At 47.0% G+C, this 21,893-nt stretch overlaps 1 protein-coding gene and 1 pseudogene across 1 annotated transcript; one reads left to right on the top strand and one right to left on the bottom strand.

Moving 5' to 3' along the window:
* The first annotated feature begins 260 nt into the window (after positions 1-260).
* Positions 261-2,924, top strand: LOC125518419 (uncharacterized; annotated as a pseudogene).
* A 13,987-nt stretch (positions 2,925-16,911) lies between these two features.
* Positions 16,912-17,839, bottom strand: LOC147958137 (uncharacterized). The gene is made up of 3 exons (XM_087533545.1): positions 17,717-17,839; positions 17,407-17,580; positions 16,912-17,286 (listed from the first exon to the last, which is right to left on the bottom strand). The coding sequence occupies exons 1-3, from the start codon at positions 17,837-17,839 to the stop codon at positions 16,912-16,914; spliced, it is 672 nt and encodes a 223-aa protein (XP_087389671.1).
* Between the last annotated feature and the right edge of the window lie 4,054 nt (positions 17,840-21,893).

Below are 21,893 nucleotides of genomic sequence, written 5' to 3' on the forward strand. Positions count from 1 at the left end.
TTCTCCCCTCACTCTATTCTCCTTCCTTTCTCCCCTCCCCTGCCCCACCCGCCCCTCTGCCGCTCGCGCGCGCCCCTCACCTCGTCCGAGACCGCCGGAGACCCCCACCCTCTCCTCTACCCCACCACCGCCGGCGCCCCCCACCTTTTGCTTCTTTCCCAAGCACCCGAAACCCTAGCCAGCGGCGCAGCCATGGCGACCGAGCTCTGGATCCGCGGGCTAGAGGTGCAGCACTGGATCCGGTCCAGGGCGCAGCCATCATGCAGCACCACCACCAGCTGGACCAGTGGCTCGCTGGCGGCGTGGGTGGGGTGCTTCGCCAGACAAAGTATGCCCCCTACCTCCCCGTGCCCGACCGCTCGCTCCGCCTCAACCTCGCCGTCTCGTAGGACCTGCGCGGCTGCCTCCAGGACCGCGTCTTCGCGCTCGAGGAGGACCTCCATGCCGCCGCCTAATGCATCGACCTCCTCAGGGTCAGTCCGCCCCCCTTCCCCCTCCCCCGTCCATTCTGCTGTGGCGGTTACTCGCGCACTATACCTGTTCGCCAGAATGCCTGATGGATTGGAATGGCCCCATGCCGTGCGTGCAGAACGAGTCGGTGATGAATGCAGAGGGGATCTGGCGCTGCGTGGAGGAGAAGGAGGTCGTGGCGGCCGCGCGCGACCAGCTCGCCGCCCAACCAGGCTCGAGAAGGAGTGCCGCCTCTACGAGCGCGACCTCAAGCGCGCCATGGAGTCATGCGACGAGCTCGCCTGGGAGAGCGACGACCTACGCAAGCGCCTCAGGGATGCCCCCGACGTCAGTAACATCACTACACCCCGTATCCCTTTCCTCGCTCATATTATCAGTGGATTTCATGCTTGATGGCTCCTGTTATCCACTGATTGCTACATTCTGGATATGATTTACTGTCTGCTCTTGTGTGCTCTGCCATTGGGAAAGGAAAATTAGTTAGTTGTGTCAGTTGATGACTAATTATATCTTCCACGGATTTTAATCACTTGATGCATATTCAGTTTGACTAGTTGGTCTTGTTACATTGTTTGTTTTTGGTCTGTCAACTGTAGTAGAGCTCCATCACCTTCAATCAGGTGATTTGGTGTTGGATCAACTGTAGAGCTCCATCACCATCATTGAACACTTTTCTTGCTTGCATGATACTCCTGTATGCCACTGTGGCGGCTGCTTTGTATAATTACTAGTGCAGTGTTGTTTAACCAACCTGGTCCTCCAACATTCATCTTACTCACGCGCACCTTACTGAACAAGTGCAAGTGCCGCAGAGGGACAAGAAGATACTCAAGACCAACCTAAAAAAAATCAGAGGAGGTAACATGTTATCTCACTCTTGTACTTGCAACACCTATGTTCTGTACCTGCAACTTATCACCCTCTCAATGAACATTGCTTCATGCAACACTAATGTAGTCTTGACAGTTTGAAGTTTCTTTTGCATGTTTAATTCAAGGTTAAGTTATTCGAGGAGAAAAGAGCTGTTGACGAAGCCAACAAGACGCTACTGTGCTTACTGGAGAAGGAGCAGAAACATCGGTCCGAAAGGAAGCACTCCGCCAGCAATTCCACCAAGGTAAAAGCACCACCCAACCCAACCATAAAAGCTCAAGTGTTTACTGATTTAATTTAATCTGGTACACACACAGCACAGGCAGTACAACTGTTAGTCGAAACCTGAATTACCCTACTGTCTGGCTACCTTGACTACATTAACAATGTCATTCTTGGTGCTGCAGCAGAAGCGCAAGTCGTCGAGCCTGAAGGACACGAGCCCGGTCAGCCTAGCCATCAATTTCAACAACACAGACGCATGTAGCCAAACTCCCCAGACTGTAGGGTGCACAAGAAGTGAACCTAGCCGGTTGTCCCGACATTCTCTTCTAGGTAGCTTGAACTAAAGTGAACTGAACAATCCACCCTTATGCATCTGGGCTGCTTGCCTCATCTGACTAACTTGCTGGGTTAATTTGGTTGGTTCTTGTTGGTAGAACCTCGGTCATGTAGCCTGCATTTTCCATTTTCCTCTTCCTGTTGGTAGCTGCCTGTGTCTATCATGATCCTTTCATGAGAAAAATTAGGAGTGTTACCTTGGTAACGCCACACATCCCGTCTCCTTTCTCCCCTGCAATCTAGTCTAGTTTAAAATATACATTTCTTTGTCTGCTCTTGTGAGCTCTTCCCATTAGGAAACTTGGCTAGCTGCCCATATCATTTGATGAACTATACTATTATCCACTGCTTTTAATCAGCTGATGATGCATATTAAGTTTGGCTGATTTTGTTACATACATACATGACTTTGTTTTGGTCTGGCTGTGATGCCATTGCTGCTGCTCTGTAGAACTTCTGTATGTTCAGAGCATGCATCCTAATTGTCAATCTCGAGAATGCACTTCTGTATGTTTTTGATGTCAAACACTTATGCATGACTAATTGTTAAGTTGATACAATTTCTTTAGTAGACAAGCTTGGAAACTTAGACTACAGACTATTAAACTGTTACTGATTTAGACTATAGAATTTTTAATCTTAGACTACTGGTTTATCTATGTCTCATATCATGGATTTGACCTGTACCATGCATTACACATGTGTTGATACAATCATATAGCTTATCTGATCAAACAATCTGTTCATGTTATCTTTACCTGCTGCTCTTATACCTTACCAAAACAAAAATAATTCTAACTGGGAGTAGTTTTTTTGTTCAGATTCTGTATTTATTACTACTGACATATTGTCGTGATTTACTTTTTGTACTGAATAGATCTTTTTGATATTCACAGGTTTTAGCGATCAGCCGCAACTCTTTCATCAAAGGTGCATGGTGCAACCGAGGACAAGCACTTCATGTCCAACCAAGGTGCATGGTGCTTGCAATTGACGAACATGAGGTCTATGAAATTTGAAGTTCAAAGCCGGATAGCCCTACTCAGCAAAGAGTCGTCTCTTTTGTTTGACTGTAATAGACTGTAAATATTGTTATATTGTAATAGTAGGCATATTTGGGTTGTAATAGACCATGTACAGATTGTAATAGACTTAGTTAGTGTTATTTGATGAACTACATTTGTACTGTTCCGTTTGAAATATTGATTATGTATGTGATTTGAAAATGTGTGCAATGGAAACCTGACTTGCGGGACCCACTTATGAGAATAATCTGAGCAATTTTGAATTTTCTATCAAGTGGGCCTAATGTGTGAGAAGATGACAAATGGGACCAGCCCCAAAATATAATGGCCCAAACAAAGTTAAAAGGCCCCGGCCCAGAAATAAATAAAAGGCTGAAATGGGCTTGGCCTATGTAACTGGCAGGAAAAAAATACATTAAAAAGGCCGAATTGTTGGGCTAGGCCCATGTAGAAAATCGAATTGGACCGGGCTGAATCTTGTGCCACATCAGATTGCCACGCTGGATGCCTATGTGGCCTGGGGAGGTTGCTAGTGACCAAAACGCCACAGTAGACGTATTTTGGTCATAAACGTCTACGACCATTCCAGAAGAAAGGTCGCTATAGTCAGTTTATGACCGCCAGCTTTTGACCTTATGTTTTTGGTCACAAAAAGGTCACAAATTGAAAACAGTGACCATTTAGTGACCAATAGTGCTGGTCACAAGTTGAAATATTTCTTGTAGTGAACCAAGAGTAATGCACAACTAAACTTCTTCAGTACCAACCTTATGGTAAGAGTAAATATAGATCTGATGTGTAGAAAATGGAGGGCAAAGGAAAATAAGCTGCAGAGTGATGGTACATGAACAACTACCTGTCATTATAAGTACACTGATAAACGACAACATGTACTTACAAGAACAATGTAGAGCTAAAAAAACATTGGCATTGGATATATTCTACACTAATGTAACCATTCATACAGATGAGATAATTTGGAGCGAACAATTGATAAGCAAGCTATCATGCATACTGCTGTCACATAATGAACCAGGTATGTATGCAAGTATAGTGATACAGGACAACAGGTACTAACAAGAGCAAAGCAGCGGGCAGCATATTTGCGATATCCTGTCGTTCTTGTCAAACTGGAATTCTTCTTCGAGCAGATTTCCTGCAAAAAAGATCCGTAAGGCACATGCGGAAAAGTAGAAGTTCAAATTGTCATGTGATTTCATAGACAGTACCTCATCATGGGAACGAGACTAGTGCATAACAAGGTTTTTCCATTCAATGTCTTCTAAATTTAGCCCAGGAGACTTCACCAGAAATTCGTTTATAGACTTGCCATCAAAGTGTGATTTCCTCAGGTAACACCGATACTGCTGCAATGCTTCCTTGAAAAGCACAAGCAAGCTTTGCTTGTCATGATTATCCAGATTGACCCTCGCCTAGTTATAACAATGTAATGTAAATCATTGATGTGTTCAATCAGTAGAAAACAGGAAAATAATAACCATGAATAATAGCACTTACACGTAAGTTGGACAGGAAGATGTGAAAATGGTGTTTGTCTTCACAATAATCTTCCCATGATGGGAATATATGCACGTAGTCCCTAACAACATTGAAAGCATTGTCTTTTAAACTGGGAATAAATGGAATGGGTTCCAATCTGCAGGAATTGGCCGTCTCTGCAGTTGGGATAGGTCTTCGGCGGTGGACTTGCTATACTTTTTGCTGGAGTGGAATTTTTCTGTGGTACAGCTGGTGCTATGGCAAATGAAATCGGTATACCTTTTGCTGGAGTGCAGGTCTTGTGTGGTGGGGCTAGTGGTGTGGCCAGTGAAGTATGGGTACAGTCTGCTGGAGTCGGTCCTACGTTTTGTGTCACTGGTTGTACAACCAATATAAGTGGGGTGTTGTCTGATTTCTCCGGCACCACCACGTTTTTCAAGGACTTTGCTGGTGCTCCTTCAGGTTCGGCAATCACCCTCTTCCTTTTTGATGTCTAATGCACAAGAACAACATTTGAGTGGAAAAACATGGTATGATGACAGATAGAATATGTATTGATAATGGATGGGCATGGCATCTCGACATATATGATGAGTAAACTAAGAAGATGGCGGTGCAACAAAGTAGAAGAAATGCAAGACAACATATGCAATATACCCACAATCAATAAAACATTGCCAAATTAGATCATGCACCTTGATGGGTGAACAGGACATGCCATCCGCCTTTGACTCCTCGAGGTTAGAATAGTCATTAGGATCATATTCTAAACAAGAATCAACAGGTGGGGAGCGTATGAGTTTCATTGCATCCAGAATGGCACTCAATGCCTTGGTGCCAATTTTGTAAGTCATTGCAGTGTTTAGCTTCAAGAGTGGACTGCTGCTAGTGCGACACAAAGCAGCTACACAGATCATAGTGTAGATATAACGGGAAAACCTTAAGCATCAGAGTAAAATCAGCAAAGTGTAACTTGCTGGAATATATGTGCTAGTATTGCCGGTACGACTAGAAAGGCTTCGGATACCAGCTCTCTTCAAGTGAAGGTGCGGTACTGTTAATATCAGTGTAACTCTCAAAGGCGACACAGCTCCCCGCATTTCCTTGCTATTCTTATAGGATTCAAGTGGGTAGGCCACTACAAATCCTATTCCTATGTTCACAAGATCCTATGAATCAAAGAGGCTCAAAGTGTCCATCACAACCGACCGTATAGACCTCTACACTACAAATGTCCCTGCTCATCTTCAGTACAAGGAACATACTGTACTACTATCATACTCCCTCCGTTCCAAAATATAAGTCTTGGTAGAGATTTCCACTATGGATCACATACACATGTATCCAGATACATTTTAGAGTGTAGATTCACTCATTTTGCTCCATAGGTAGTCCATGGTGGAATCTATACAAAGACTTGTATTTAGGAATGAAGAGAGTACATATTAAAGAAGAACGGAAGAGGAACATGGTAAAGAAGAGCAAGCAGATTTTGGATAATAAAATGTTGGTTGCGCAGTGCCCACACATGATGAACCAGAGCGCATTAAGAATGCAACTCCCAGCTGTCTCTCGACCATTTCAGGCGGTTGGATTAAGATCCTACGTCTCCTAACCCTTCTTCTTCCTCGTCTCTGATTCTTCCCATACAGAACACCGCACGGGCTGCCGGCCGGACCACTGGCCCCCACCGCCTGTGTACCTCCGCCACCCCACCCCCATCCCCGCCCCAACCCCCACCCGCGTCAATTTTTCTTCGTTCGGTGAGGCCCCACAACCAACCAAGCCCTTTCGATCGCACCAGCGAACTCCAGCGAGCTCTGAAAAATCGTCTGAGCCAATTTTGAAATTTAGTCTACTGTGATTTAACTAGTGTGGAATATAAAAGGGGAAAACCATAAGCATTGGGAGTATAGTGTTGAGCGTGCCATGGCGGATCTGAAGGTGCAAGCCGGACAAAGGCAACTTCGCAACCAAGACAAGAAATCAGAGTAAAGCAGTGGCGATCTATTTTCTTACCGCGATAAATAAGTTGAGCAGATACGAAAGAGTACCGCCTCTGGTGCGGCGCCGTGTACGCATCTGCTGAGAATTTGACGATGCTGCGGTAGCGATGGCTGTCGGCGGCGTGGAACCAGATCTAGGAGGGTAGATGGTGGCGGTGGGGCGCGGTGGACAAGACAGTCGTAGGAGCGGCGTCGGCAAGGTGGACGATGACGGGGATGAAGCGAGAGGACGGGATGCAAGGATCCCGGTCCGAAGCCGTGGATGAGAGAGGCCGATCTCTTGTAATGGACGGCGGCGTCGGGGTATCAGCTCCGGCATGGTGGAGGAGGATGACGGTGGATGGGGCGGCAGACGGCGGCGGACGGAGGAGGGTGGGGTGGAGAGGGTGTTTTGGCGCCCACGAAGTACGAATGGGGAAAAGGGAGGTAGAGAGGAAGGGGGGAACCATGTATTCGTGGTGCGCTTGTCTCAAATGCAAGGAAATTTTCAAATTTAGCCCCCGTTTCAAATTTCTACTACATCACAGCAACATTAGTCGGTTGGGGATAGGATGGTAATCTCACATACACCGAATATTTGCCGACGAGAGTTTGTTTTTGGCGCCCACCGTGTATGAATATGAATCGGGGAGGGAGTCGATTTCGGCTGAGGACACACTGTGTTTTGGTGCCCACCGTGTATGAATCCGGGTGAGAGGCGGTTACGTCACGTTTGGGTGAAATTACAAACCTACCCCTATCGAAACCTATAGAAATCCAGCAGATAGGCTTTGCGTGGCAGGGATAGGCAGTAGTGATTTCCATCTCGCAGATTTTGGTTTCGGGCGGTTACTGCGACTTTCCCCACTTCGTTCAAATTTTGTAGAGTGCACGTTTACCGTGCCAACTCAATTCGAATCCAGTTTTTATTCTATTTTTTTCAGGCGGGATCCATTGTCAATTGGAATTACATTCTATATACATCATTTTTTATATATACTTTCAAAAGCACAACACCATTTATACATAAATATGGTTTACAAATGGCATGATCTCAGATTCATAAGGTTGTATCCATCAATTTGGATTTTCAAATATTTGAAACCACTTTATGTTGAAATCCAATGTATGCATTCCTCGCTAATTGTCTCCAATTAATGTGTGTTTCATGCGGGGTTTTTTTTACTTCTCAAACATGTATAATGTGTTTCACACACGCAACATATAGTGTAATCCCGTTTAGACATTAATTGCATATAAACCATGCATTGTTTGTAATTGAAGAATCTATGGATCAACAATATTGATAAACTATATAACATTACACGTGTGCCCAAATTCAAATGAATATGCATGTTTGATACACCAATTTGCGTTATGATATTATCGATGTCGTGATCTCCAGTTTAAATATTTGAATCCCCTTTAATCCAGATATTCGTCTCATATAGCTATCACTCATGCTTATATAGGACTATCTCTCTGGACCTATACGCGTTCATCGTCTCTCAGGTATCTCTCGTGCTACCTGTATGTCGACAATGATCTTTTATCTTCATAACACACTGACGGTACTCTCTCCCTCGACCTTCATCACTCTATCTCTCTCCAAGTATATCTCGCTCCCTTCTATGTGTCTCTAACTATGATTCTCCATGTGGAATCTCTTTCTCTCACACAAACACAAAACCTTGTCTCCCGGGGTCATATTTCTCTCTACTATTCCCATGTGTGCCACTCGCACACCCCTCATACAGAGATGTCTTTCGCTCCTTAGATATGAGAACCTATGACTCTTCCTCTTCAATATCTCTTTCTCACACACAAACACAAACTCTGTCTCCTAGGGTCTCATATTTCTCCATTGTTTTCTTGTATGTCGCTCACACACACCCTTTCTCCCTAGAGATATCTTGCGTTCCCTCGTATGTCTCTCTAGCTATCACTCTCGTTGTGAAATATCTTTCTCTCTCGCTGACACAAAAATCCGTCTCTCTGGATCTCATTTCTCTCTGATATCTATTTGTATGTGCACCCTCTCTCTATCTCTCTCACACCCACACACATAACCTAGCCTTCTGATCCACTCGACTCCTATCTCTAACACACACTAGCTAGCATCTTTATCTTTCTATTTATCTGTTTCTCAATCAACCTTCTTTCTCGCCCTCACTCTTGATTCCTATCACGCACAATACATATGTTTCTCTCTACATGCAGTCAAGTGCCCTCTCACACACATATATAACTTCACCCTTTGAAGCACCCGATAGTCATCTCCAACACTCAAACTAGCGGATGTCCCTCTAGCTAGCATCTCCATCTCTGTATATATCTGTAGTTTCTTCGTCAACATTTCTTTCTCGCACGGAGTCTTGCTTCCTATCACCCACACTATATATGTCTCTCCATACATATGCATTTATAGGTTGGTCTCTTTTGCACAATCGTTGCGCCTCACTCCGTCTGCTCGCCATAGATGCATGCTCCAGCCCATGCCACTATCTCTTAGAGACAAAAACACATGCTCAATTGTCGGGCCTTCTTCCCTGCATTCTCACATGCATGCATATTGTCATACCGATCCGTCTCTCCCATGTCGTTGATCTTATGACTTATGTCTTCTTTCTTTTATCTCGATCATGCGTGCGCGTGCACACACACACATCCCATGTATACATGTATACCTCTCACACATGCACGTTCAAGGTCTCTATGTCTCCATACATAGTTAATTACCCTCAATCCTAACGCCACATCGAATCGTTCTCCTCTTTTGTGCACATAACTTCCGCCTGGATGGGTAAAACACACACTCACACTTAACAATCTCCTTCTAGCTACCCCCCGCCTCTCACTCTTCCCCTATATCCCCGAAACCAATAAGACCATCCCTTTGTTTAATTCCCACCTACATGCACCATCGATATATCGTAGTCTTCCTTGGTTTCTCTCGAACAAACACGTTCTCTCGATGTCGACTCCTCTCACGCGCACACACCTTCTCTTCCCTCTCTACGAGCATTTTCTCTCTCGCACCCCATCGTTGGTGGCCTCTGCCATACACATCACCTCTCTATGATGAAGCCATGCACACTTAAATTACATCTGCCACAGAGGACCCCGCGACACACACACACACGCACGCACGCACGCACACACACACACACACACGCACGCACGCACCCCCCACACACACTAAGACTCCACCTCTCTCTCTCTCTCTCACACACACAAACACACACACGCACGCACGCACCCCCCACACACACTAAGACTCCACCTCTCTCTCTCTCACACACACACAAACTAAGACTCCATCTCTCTCTCTCCTCTCTCTCTCTCTCTCTCACACACACCCCACACACACTAAGACTCCATCTCACACACACATGCTCTAGGCGGAGCATTTGTTCCTACCACCCTTCATCCAACCTTACCCGTATGATAAACAATCACCTTTATTTACTTGCATAACATGGACAAATTCCACTTTACTTTAGTAGTCAGCAAACTTATCATCTGTACCCTTATAAAAAATGAGTTGGCGGTGATGGTGTGCCTGCCATCTTGTAATATAGACTGTATGATCTATATCTGAGGATAGAAAGCAAACTATGATAATTTTACAAAAGATACCTGCACCTCTCTCCACATCATTATCTCCCGCAACCTCATTGCTCAGCAATTAAAAAAGGAATAAGTCTCCGGAAAAAATCTAGCATGCATGGTGGCCGCTGCCGCCTGCCGGCGCCGTCCATCCCCATGCCTCCGCCCATTCCGACCACCAGTCACCACCATGCTCCACTCCTCATCGCCTTATCTCTCATCTTTCATTTTTTCGATGACATTCTCGAGATACCAGTTTTCCGATAAAATTCTCGAGATATCATTAGTTTTTACACATGGGATTACTCCTGCATGGGTCAATAACAACATGTGTTTTGTAAAAAAAATGCATATTGATGTTCCCTTCAATGCACGAGAATCTTGCTTGTAATTATATAACGCAAATCATGAGTAGGAAGTGACATTTTTTTGACACAACCACGTTAACATGGCCACGTAAATCACTAGCTAAAGTAAATACCATTATACTTATATCCCGATGCAAAAGGTTGAGTACATGTCCGAAGAGTAGAGTCGCACACACGTACTCTGTCTCTCAGAATCTCTCTCTCACACACACACCAGTTACGTGACGCCCACTTAAGCAGACACGTATGTTACAATTTGTGCACCCGCGGGTACACGTGATGCTGCACATTTATTTAAGCCGGAAGGCGAACCCAAACAGTAGCTGCATTCATTCCCCTCCCGCCGCCTCTTCTTTGGTCGCCGTCGCCCGGTAGCCATGGGCCGGCCGATGGTAACAACATACGCCATACACCCGCCGGAGCGGCGCTTTAATATGGAAATTTTAGTGGTCATGCATGCATCTTTTTGTGCTAGCACTCCTATATAAGGGTTGACCAGTCGCTTCCTGCGGACGTGCACGGGCAGTGGAAGAGGAAGGAGAAGGGAAGCGGGCTGTGGAGTAACGTTTTTTTACCACAATTTCTTAGGAAAATGAGTGCAATAATTGAGTAGTTTTGCAAACTACCAGTACTACACCTGAAACGGTTCAAAACCTATACTCCCTTGCCAGCGCGCGCTTCTCGCGTGAAACGGTCAGCGTCGCCCTGGAACGTCAGTGCCGCATTAATGCCCGGCCAGAGCGGAGGCGACCTCTCACTGGCGCCGGCTTTGAAGTGGCGCGACGGCTGAGAGAGCGCCGCTTCCCGGTGCATGTGACTGCTCCGCGTCGAGACTGGCCATAGGCCTTGTTTGGATCCATGGGTTAGAGTTAGTTTGAGCTAGTTGGGGCTCAAATGGCCCTAAAGTATCCAAGCATGAGGGTTTAAATTGGAGCAAGTTGCACCGAACCCACCAAAAAAACTATCCCACCCAAGAGGTGCTAACTGGAGATAGTTCTCATTGGGACCACTGAAAAATCACTTTTCTCTCTCCATGAAGTGCATTTATTGTCAATCTAACCCTGTCACCCAAACACCTCTTTGGCTACAGTTAGTTCAGGGTTAGTCATGAGTTAGTCTAACCTCTAGCTAAGTTAGAGTATCAAACAGGAGCAATATAGTACATGCAAGTTGCTTAAAGCATACAGGCAAATTCGTACATGAAAGAATTTTTTTCTTTTTGAAAACGGAACGTGAAAGGAATTTTTTTAGAATGCTCTTGGCATGTCGCTAACATGTGATAGTTAACCGACCTCAATAGACGGCAGAAACGCCAGCCCGCCGCACTTTGATAGAGACGAGGAGGGAGAAGCGATACAGGCTGCTGGATTACTAGAGATAGGTGTCGCACGGAAGCCAAGAAATATGGTGATAGCGTGGGTTAGCCATGTACTAGTATGATGTAACTACACTGGGCTGCCGTGTTTCGTACTCTTCCAGTCCACTATGGAGATGATTGGTAATTTTATATCGCTGAATAATATTAAATATTATGAGTGCAGACACTCCATCACGAGGTTCCTTGCTCCTTCTCGGTCGTCCGGAATCTATGTTCTTCCACTCTATTTTTTATGTGAGCTTTGTTCATCCTTTTGCCAACATGCGAGACATCTAGCATCAAGGTGCACGTGTTATGCAAGGATCGTTCCATCTATATAAAGAACACGTGGGACTGGAACTACGAGACGGACATGTACCCAGGAGTGGACGTACGAACCTGAGTAATGTAGCGCAGTAAGTGAAGTAGAAAGGCACAAATGGTATGAACATGCATGGTATATAGGGTGTGTTTGGTTGCGTTCTCGTCTCAGCATAGTTGTTCCCTCTTCATGCATGCTCAACTCAACACCCCTCTTCATGCATGCTCTCTTCATGCATGCTTCTAGTGTATTTGTGCTAAACTAGTGTGGACTCATGCACCCTCCATACACTCTACCAAACACAAAAGTAGGCCGAGAAGGGAACTCTTGGGCGACATTTGTCTCTTACTACGTACTACCACTAAATGTTGTACGTGCAATGCACGGTGATGTTCATGTCCCACTCCTTTCGCTGACGTGTGGGACATCCAGCACGTGCCGTGTTTGGCACCCTTCATCGTAAGCGCTAGCATTCATCAGAAATAAAAAATAATTATAAATCGGCAGTGATACTATTTTTTTGCGAACCAATCAGCAGTGATACTATACCACGCGGTTTCCTTGCTCCTCGATATCGGAAAGAATACTTCTGTTCGCCAACATGTGGGACGTCGACCATCCTGGTCCGCTTGCCATGCACGCAGAACTCCAAGGGAGAGTCACCCAGGTCGTCGCACCGCAGTAACAATGACTAATGAGCCGTCAAATCACAGGCCCACTTCCCACTTTGAAGTTGCTCGGACAAAGGAACCATCATGAATTCGTTGAATTCCGCTTCTTGAAGAAAACTACTGTACCAGCAGTACTGCTAGCTACAGTAGTTACTCCAACAGAGGCCTCCTTTCGTTCATAGGATAGGAATATGAAAATCATAGGAAGTGAGATGACATGCATCTCAATTCCTATAGAGAAAGAGATGCCATTTGATGCTTAGGATAGGAATTTTTCCATTTAGTCTAGGATAATGTACTGGTAATTTGCTCTAAAAACTACAGTAGTAACTAGTAGTATTGGTACATGCTCGTACTCAAACACAGACACACACACTAACTACTAGTACTACTACTTCTCACATGCTGGCCAAACACCGTCGTTCTCCTTCCTGGCTTTGTCGGCGACACCCCACCATGCTTGGATCTCCGCCGACCTCTCCGCAGCAGCGTGTGCGTCCTTTTATTTCTTGCGGCGGCGGGCCTCTCTTTTCTTGAGTGCTTTCTGACTTTTCCGCTCCCTCTGTGCGGCTTTGGCCGCCTCTTGCTCTACCTCCCATTCGGCCTTGGCATCTTCAAATTCCTCCCACATAGTTGTGAGGTCGCGAGCGGTGATAAACTCGGCACAGCGGGATGCCATCGCTTCCCTACCATTTTGTGTGCGGTCGTGGGTGGCGAGGAACTCGGCGCGGCGGGATGCCATCGCTGCCTTACCGGTTAGTGTGCGGCGCGTGGCATGAACGATGCTTGGTGAGAGCTCTGGGGTGGAGTGGCCGGACAACCATATAGTGCATTGGTTTGTCAAGAGCTCAAGGACAAAAGACGAAGCAAATTTGGATTCCCCTTCAATCCTGGTCATTTATTACCAACTTGAACGATACAAAGTGAGGATACATCTGTTTCCATAACTCGACATCAAAAGCTGGTGAGGATACATCTGTTTCCATAACTCGGAGAGGGTTCGCATGATTCATCGCATGATTCACTATCAAACAAAAGTAGCAAGATCCGTCCACAAAAGACAGTGCACTAGCCCTAAGATGGTTTGATAACACGCATCGTTATGGTAATTAAACACAGGGCAATGCAAACTACCCTGAAGGATTAGCGCGACCAACTATTTCTTGTCATCGATCTCTCGGGCAATGAACACAGCACAGACAGCGTCATGGGAATCGATTTGTGGGGCGATGTCCACATGACTGACCGTGACATCAGAATCAATCTCTGGGGTGATGTCCATAGGATGCACAGCGACATCAGAATCGATCTCCGGGGCGATGCCAACAGGACGGGCCACGACATCCGAATCATCAAGGACATCCACCGGCACCTGCACAACCCTAACATATTAGAAAGCACATTGCAAATAATCAAAAACCACAACTATGGTAATAAGCCATTATTTTTTACATTGTGCAGCTCACCGGGGGATCTCATCCCTCCAGGGGCCATCTCCTCGTCCTCGATGGGGGCCATCACCTTGTGAGGGGAATACTACTTCTCAGCGGCGACTATCTCCTCAAACTCGGTCTTGAGCGTCACATAGGTGGCAATCAGAGTTCCTCGGGTAGGCACGGTGGGGCCCTTGCTGTTCTTCCAACTTTCTTTGAGGAGTTCGTCCGCCAACGTCCTCAACTCTTTGGCCAGTGCTTGTTTCTTGGAGTTCTTCCTCTCCATGGGTTGGCCCGCCAACATGGTCAACTCGTTGGTCGGTGCTCACTTCCTGGAGATCGCTATCTCTAGTGGGTTGTCCGCCGGCAACTCTTTGCCTAGTGCTCCAGGATCCATCAATGAACTGACAAACGAAAAGCAATCGAAAGGAACCACAATCGCAATGAAAACGGGAAAAGAATAGGATGTGAGAATCGGTTGGTGCTTTGCAAAAAGAAGATTCTTGGAATGAAAATATAGCAGCATAACTGATTCGCCCACCTTTCCTTCGTCGGTACAGAAGAAAAATGGCAGAAGTGAGTAGCCTGGAGTGAGGGTTTCTTCAATAAAGGGAAGAAAGGGCTTGAACGAGCGTTACAATGAAATGATGGTTGCTTCGTCCAGTCCAACTTGGAGGCCACCTTACCACTGCTGGTAAAGGTGTGGGTTTTGTGATATGATGGGTCATGATGGCCACACCGGGGTGACAGGTGAGTCTCGACTATAGCACATCGCTGTGATTTGGGGGATGGCACGCGGGCCCGGATGCTTTGAAATGTCCCGCATGTGCACCGCGACCAAGGCAAAGAGGAAAACGAGAGAACTACATAATTAATGCATGAGTTTAATTAGGGTAGTTTTGTAAAGTACGAGATACATTCCTCCAATCGCAAAATGCCTTGGTTCATGAGATTTGAGATTTGAGCCCTATAAACCGGAAGGGAGGGAGTACTGCACACGGTGTAGTCTAGTCACTTGTTGAAATCTCTAGAAAGGCAAATACTCCTTTCCGGTTTACAGGGCTATACTACTCCCTCCGTCTAGGTGTGTAAGTCATCTTACAAAAACCAAATAGTCCCAAAACACTTAGGCGCGGTGCATTAACTTCTACCTTGTTTCTTGTTTCTTGACATATCAACCAATAAGAGATGAGAGGTGTGCATGCTTTTAATGACTTGCAATGGCTAGTTCATTGCATGCAATGCTATTAATTAGCAAATAAACTTTGGTGACCCCAGGAGGAAATGGTGCTAAGCGCGTGGACCTATGCAGAATGAGTATCACTACCGGAATCGCACCCTATGCCGACGGCCAAGGCCGTCGGCATAGCCCTGAATGGCCGTCGGGACAGGCCTATGCCGACGGCCCCCGTCGGCATAGGGCCATCGGCAACATATCCGTCGGCGTAGCCAGGAAGGCCGTCGGCATAGAAAGGCCGTCGACATAGAAAGGCCGTCGGCATAGGCCCTATCCCGACGGTGTCCGTACATCTATGCCGACGGCCCTGGCCGTCGGCAACGTTATCGCCTAACGGCGGCCGCCGTCAAGTGCTGACCAACGGTTGCTCACCACGTGGCACGTCTATTCAAACTGAGCTGACGACTAGGCCTTCAGCATAGATGTGCCACGTGGCGAGCAGGCGTCACCCCTGGGGCGGGTCTATGCCGACGGCCTAGCTGTCGGCTTAGTTTGAAACTATGCCGATGGCTAGACCGTCGGCATAGACCTGCCACGTGGCAGCCACTGGGAGCTCCTGGAGCAGGCCTATGCCGATGGCCTAGCCGTTGGCTTAGTTTGAAACTATGCCGACGGCTTAGCCGTCGGCATGGACCTACCACGTGGCAGCCACTGGGAGCTCACGGCAGCTCTATGCCGACGGCCTAGCCGTCAGCATAGTTTCTGTCTGTTTTTTCTTTTTTCTGTTTTGTTTCAGCTCAATTCATTTGAATATATACAGCATCACACAACAAATATATGCATCACATAACAGCTGGCCCAGCAGCATCACACAACAAATTCATCATCACACATCATAAGAAGCATCGCAAAGCATAAACATATAAGTATCATCACCACCAAGCATATAAGAATCTCACAAACAACAATAAGAAACATCACAAGCATATGAGTATCATCACCACCAAGACCGCCACAATGTGACCCAAAGGCTTAAGCGCCAGGACGTCGAGCACCACGGAGGTCGTCACCGCCAAGACCGCCGAAGCCCAGGTCATCACTTCTAGCGGCAGCGCTACCGACAAGACTGCCTCAACCTCCGCCTCCGCCTCCGTGGATCGGAGTGGTCGGGCTCCGTGACTCGGGAGTGCTGCGAAGACCACCGCCAACGGTAGATCCACCTGTTCCCTGGATGTTGAAAAGACATATTAACGGGATATATGACTGTGTTGAAAGGCATGACATGCTTTGGGTGAATAGATTGGGGATGAACTAACCGGCGAGGGGCCAGCGTTCTGTGCCACAAACTCCTCAAAACTCATCAGCACTGGTTGTGCTGGAGGGCATTGTGCTGGAGGGAACTAAGGACACCTGCCGGCCGCCATATCCTGAAAAGCCTGCTGCATCTAGCTATCCCTCTGCACTTGGTGTTCATAAAGCCTCTGATGCCACGCCATGGTCTCCTGGCGTGTGTACTCCAGGTAGGCCTACGGTATGACATGATGGAACTCATAAAACTACTAAATGCGGAAAATAAAGTGAGCTATGAAGATAAGAGGGAAAATACTTACAGATTGTTGCTCCTGAAAGAGGGACTGTGTACTGGTCACTGGCTGGCTCGTGCACTGGCTCAGGCTCGGGTCGATCCGACGAAGCTGTGTGTAGGAGATACTAGGAGTGATCACAGCATCGAGAACCGCCTCCCGACCGTGCTCCTTGGGCCCCATGCTCACCACCGCCCTGTCGTCCAGAGGCGCCGCAATGGGGTCAGGTGTGTCAGGATGCAACTTCAGATACGCTTCGGAGTAGGCCTGCTTCCTCCCCGCGGTCTTCTTGCCGTAGTACTGGGGCTTGCCAGGCTTGGAGTCCTTCCGCGTATGGGCGATCTCCCACGCCTGCATGTCTGAGAGCGGCCGCTTCAGTTTCTCCTCCTGCACCACCAAACAAAGGTTAGTCATACATAAGAAAGTGATGGTAAATAGAAGAAGCAGAATGCTTAATGGGGTTAGTCATACATTAACTGCCTTGTGCAGATAGTGGTTTCGGTTTCCCTGAGCATGTACTCCCTCCGTCCCTCGGTTAGCCTTATTTTTGGTTCTCATAGCCGCCCAGGCTCCAGCCTCATCACACCAATGATCCACCAATGCTGCCCAGGACTCGTCTTTTCCATAACACCAATTTGGACACACCTACATAATAAAAGCATAATGGCATGTAGGTGTGTCCAAATTGGTGTTATGGAAGCATAAAGCATAAAGCATAAAGCACCACAAGGTAATGAAAGCATAATATATGAAAGCATAATGAAAAATCTTTTCTACTTACCGCCAAGAACTCGGGCCTCTCCAAGGTAATGCCCATCCTCCGCGCTTCTTCCTTGGTCATCTTCACACCAAGATAGTCGTGGTAGTATGTGGAGATGGCCACATAGCGCACCTCATACTGCATCTGGAGGGCCTTCTTCTTGCATTGGCGCAGCACGATCTGGTCTGCTCTAGCCCTGTGCTCTGGAAGAACTCGATAGAATTTCTACAATCATGCATGAAACAAGAATGGAAGAAGCCATGAGTTAAATCGTTTTCATGAAACTAGAATGGACTTGTTCTTCTGAAGAGAACTCACCCAGAAAGTAGTGATCACGGCCTTGGCATGGGTCTCATGGTCCGCGTGGCGGGACGCTTCCCAGTGGTCCCAGCTCGTGGCCAAAACCCGACGAGCCGGCTGCCTGACTGGATCTGGACAGTACAACCTCGGCCAGTATAACTTCAGCAAGACGGTGATGAGGCCGTTGGGAATACGGACCCCTTTAGAATATATCCAGTTGCTGCAAAAGAATGAACTATTAGCATGTGACAAGCAAAATAAATAACAACCGGAATAAGCATGTGACAAGCAAAATAATGAACCACTTACTCTTTTCCCGTGGGCTCAATGAGCCACTTCTGCTCCTCAGTAGCCGGAACCTGCTTTGGTAGCTTTGCGTTACCACGCAGCCACCCCTTCTTGTCAACCCCCTTCCCGTCACCACCATCATCCCCGCCACCACCCTCCTCCTCGCCTGCCTCCCCCTCCCCAACCTCCTCCCCAACCTCCTCCTCCTCCTCCTCGCCCGCCTCCTCCTCCACCTCCTCCTCCTCCTCCTCCACCACCACCACCTCCTCCTCCTCCTCCTCCCCAGAGTGTACCTCACTAGAGGAGGGTAGCTCACTAGAGGAGGGCCTCGAAGACAACACCCCTAAGTCGGTGAGGGTGCGCTCTTTCCGGCCGCGACCCCCTGTAGTGGCTCTCCCCCCAGCACCTCGTCCTCTAGAGGCTCTCCCCCCGCCCCCTCCTCCTCTAGGGGCACCTCTCCCTCGACCTCCCTATGAGGAGTCATCGTCAAGTAGCCGAGGGGGAGCATTACGTGCTCGACCACTCCGACTAGGCAGGCCGACGACCTTGCGTAGGAAACCCATGCCGTCGGCCTTCCCCATGCCCATGTTCCACGAACCTGCATTGAAAAGAGAAAAAGCAATTAGTAAATTAATGAAATGAAGGAAAAGGCATGATAATAAACACATTAATAAAAATGCATAAAAAGGCATATTCCTAAACTATAGAAAAAAATACTTGAAACGTACATCTACTAGAACCCATATGAATCATCACTGTTGTAACATCTTTCTCGGTCCGTCTCATCATCACTATCAATCATATCATCTTCGTTGTCCGACGGAGGTGGAGGCTCTTCCTCGTCGTCAGCGTATTCGTTTAACTTTTCTAGCATAAGTATGTCATTTTCATTGACAATGGTCTCACCATCATTCTGTGCATCGTCGACGTTTGGGTCCACATCATCATCACCCAATGGTCTAGCGTCATCGTTTCTAACCACATCATCATCATCATCATCATCATCATCATCATCATCAGGTTGCTCTGGATAGAACACTCCCTCGTATGTCATGGGGTTAATGTTGTAGTAATCGTCTTCATTCGGGTCTGGTAGCTTACCATGTGGCGACACCTTGAACACAACTTCCCAACCCTTTAGATACACTTTCTGGCATGGGTAAGGCAGATAATATACTTGTGTAGCTTGGGTAGCCGCAATGAAGAGATTGGCTCCAGCATAGACGGTTGATGGTTTAACTTCGACCAAACCAATGGAAGGCGTATGTTTTACCCCCTCACGCGGATCGAACCATCGGCATTTGAACACAGGCAGACTTAGGGTCTCACGCCCCTGGCGGAATTTAACCTCGTATATATTTTGTACCCTTCCGTAGTAGTCTACTGAATTTTGACCGGGGGTGTACACTCCAGTACTTATAGTTTTGGGATCGGGGCGGCTGTTTTGGTGCTCCTCTGTATGGAAGCGATACCCATTCACATCATACTTTTTACATGTCATGACGGCGGGGTCAAAACCCATGGAAACCCATCTCAATTCATCATCCATAGATATGTTCGGATCTTTTCCCTACAAGTATATGGAAATTGTTGCATGCATTAGTTCGGTTAACTAATAAATGTTGAAGTAGGTATATAATAGGGGAGTGTGGAAAATTACTTTATCCATGAACCAAGCAACAAAATTTTTACGTCCAGGGTTTCCATGATGGAGAAGAGTAAGTGCCTCCGCCTCAGTAGGAGGACTCACTCCCGTCCATTCCTCTTGAACGAAATCACTAAAAAAAGATAAGCGGTGTTAGACCGGGACTAAGTGAACATGAAACATGATGATGTGGAAGACATAAAGGAATGGTGTAGTGGTATTACCTCATCCACACTTCCTCAACTTCCTTGATGTTGTGCAAGATATAGAACATGAGGTCCTCCCACTCTTGTCGTGGCATGTTATAAGATTTCGATGCCCCAGCCCTCCCACCTTGCGCGTTGAATAGATCGAGCCTGGGTTGATACTTGGGCTCTTCTATATTGTATCGAGGCACGTTGTTATGCAGATGGGGAACGTGGTCTGGATAGTATGATGTCCTGAGGTCTGACACCTCCTCTAGGATAACTGCCTCAGCTATGGAAGCTTCAATCTTAGCTTTGTTTCCACATTTCCGTTAGAGATGCTTGTTCTACCTCTCAGGGCCGTACTGCCAGCGATTTTGCACAAGGCCCCCCAACAATACCTTGTTCGCGAGGTGCAGAATGAGATGTGTCATCGGAGTAAAGAAGCCTGGCAGAAAGATCTTCTCTAGCTTGACTATCAACTCCGGTGCCTTCTTATGCAATTATTCAATCACCTCTTTACTTACTTCTTTAGCACAGAGCGTGTGGAAGAAATGGCTAAGCTCGGCAAGCACTCGCCAGGCATGCTCGGGGACATAGCCTCGAACCATCACCGGCATTATCCGCTCAATCCATACATGGTACTCATGACTCTTCAGGCCGGTCACTTTGCCCATTGAAAGATTGACTCCCTTACTTATATTCGATGCATAACCATCGGTGAACTTCAAAATTTGTTTCAGCCAGATAAGTACTTCTTTTTTTCTGGCGGTTTAAGGACAAAGTCAGCATCTGGCTTGAACCAGTTTTTTCGACCGCCTGTGGGAGGCTTCATGTTCAGGCGTGGTCTATCACAAATTCTCTGTTGATCGGCTATAGCTTTTACGTTATCCTTCGTCTTATCAGGAATGTTCAGGATCGTGTGGAAAAGGGACTCTGCCACATTCTTTTCGGTGTGCATCACATCAATATTGTAAGGAAGTTTGAGGTCCTTGAAATAGGGAAGCTGCGAGAAGGGGGTAATGTGCGTCCAGTTGTGCGTCTCACCATATCCCTCGAAGCCTTTGGCTTTGGCTTTGGCTTTGCCTTTGACTTTAGGCTTGAGAGCTTTTAGCTGAGCAAGAACATCTGCCCCCGAAAATGTTGGAATCTCGGTTACTTCATGAACAACCCGGCCTTTCGTGAACTTCTTCTTGTCTTCCCTGTCTGGATGGTCTGGAGGGAGGAACTGTCGATGCAGGTCAAAGGCTACATACTTGCCACCCTTACTCAGCCAAATCATTCGCAGAGCCTGCATGCACACTGGGCATGGCATCTTAGCACTTGTACACCATCCGCAGAATAGAGCATAGCCGAGAAAGTCATGCATGCAATAGTGCAACCAAACTTTCATCAAGATATTTCTCTGCAGATCTCAGTCGTATGTCAACCTCGGAAAGTACCAAGAATGGTGCAAAGCATCCACAAGCGGCTGCATAAACACACCCAATTGCTTCCTTGGGTAGTCAGGCCCCGGAATGATGAGTGACAAGAACATGGTCTTCTGTTGCATTAGGGCACCGGGGGGAAGATTGAGCGGAATTACAAACACAGGCCAGCAGCTGTATGGATTGGACGACATACCATATGGATTCAACCCATCACCTGATATGGCTATTCTGACATTCCTAGCGTCGGCTGCTTCCTCGGGGTTTTCTTCATCGAATGACTTCCATGCTTCCCCTCCCGATGGATGTACGATTTTTTTGGATTGTACCTTATACCTTCCTTGTGCCACTTC

The sequence above is a fragment of the Triticum urartu genome, chromosome 7A (genome assembly GCF_056163025.1).
Source record: "Triticum urartu cultivar PI428250 chromosome 7A, HENAU_Tu73, whole genome shotgun sequence".
NCBI classification, from domain to species: Eukaryota; Viridiplantae; Streptophyta; class Magnoliopsida; order Poales; family Poaceae; genus Triticum; species Triticum urartu.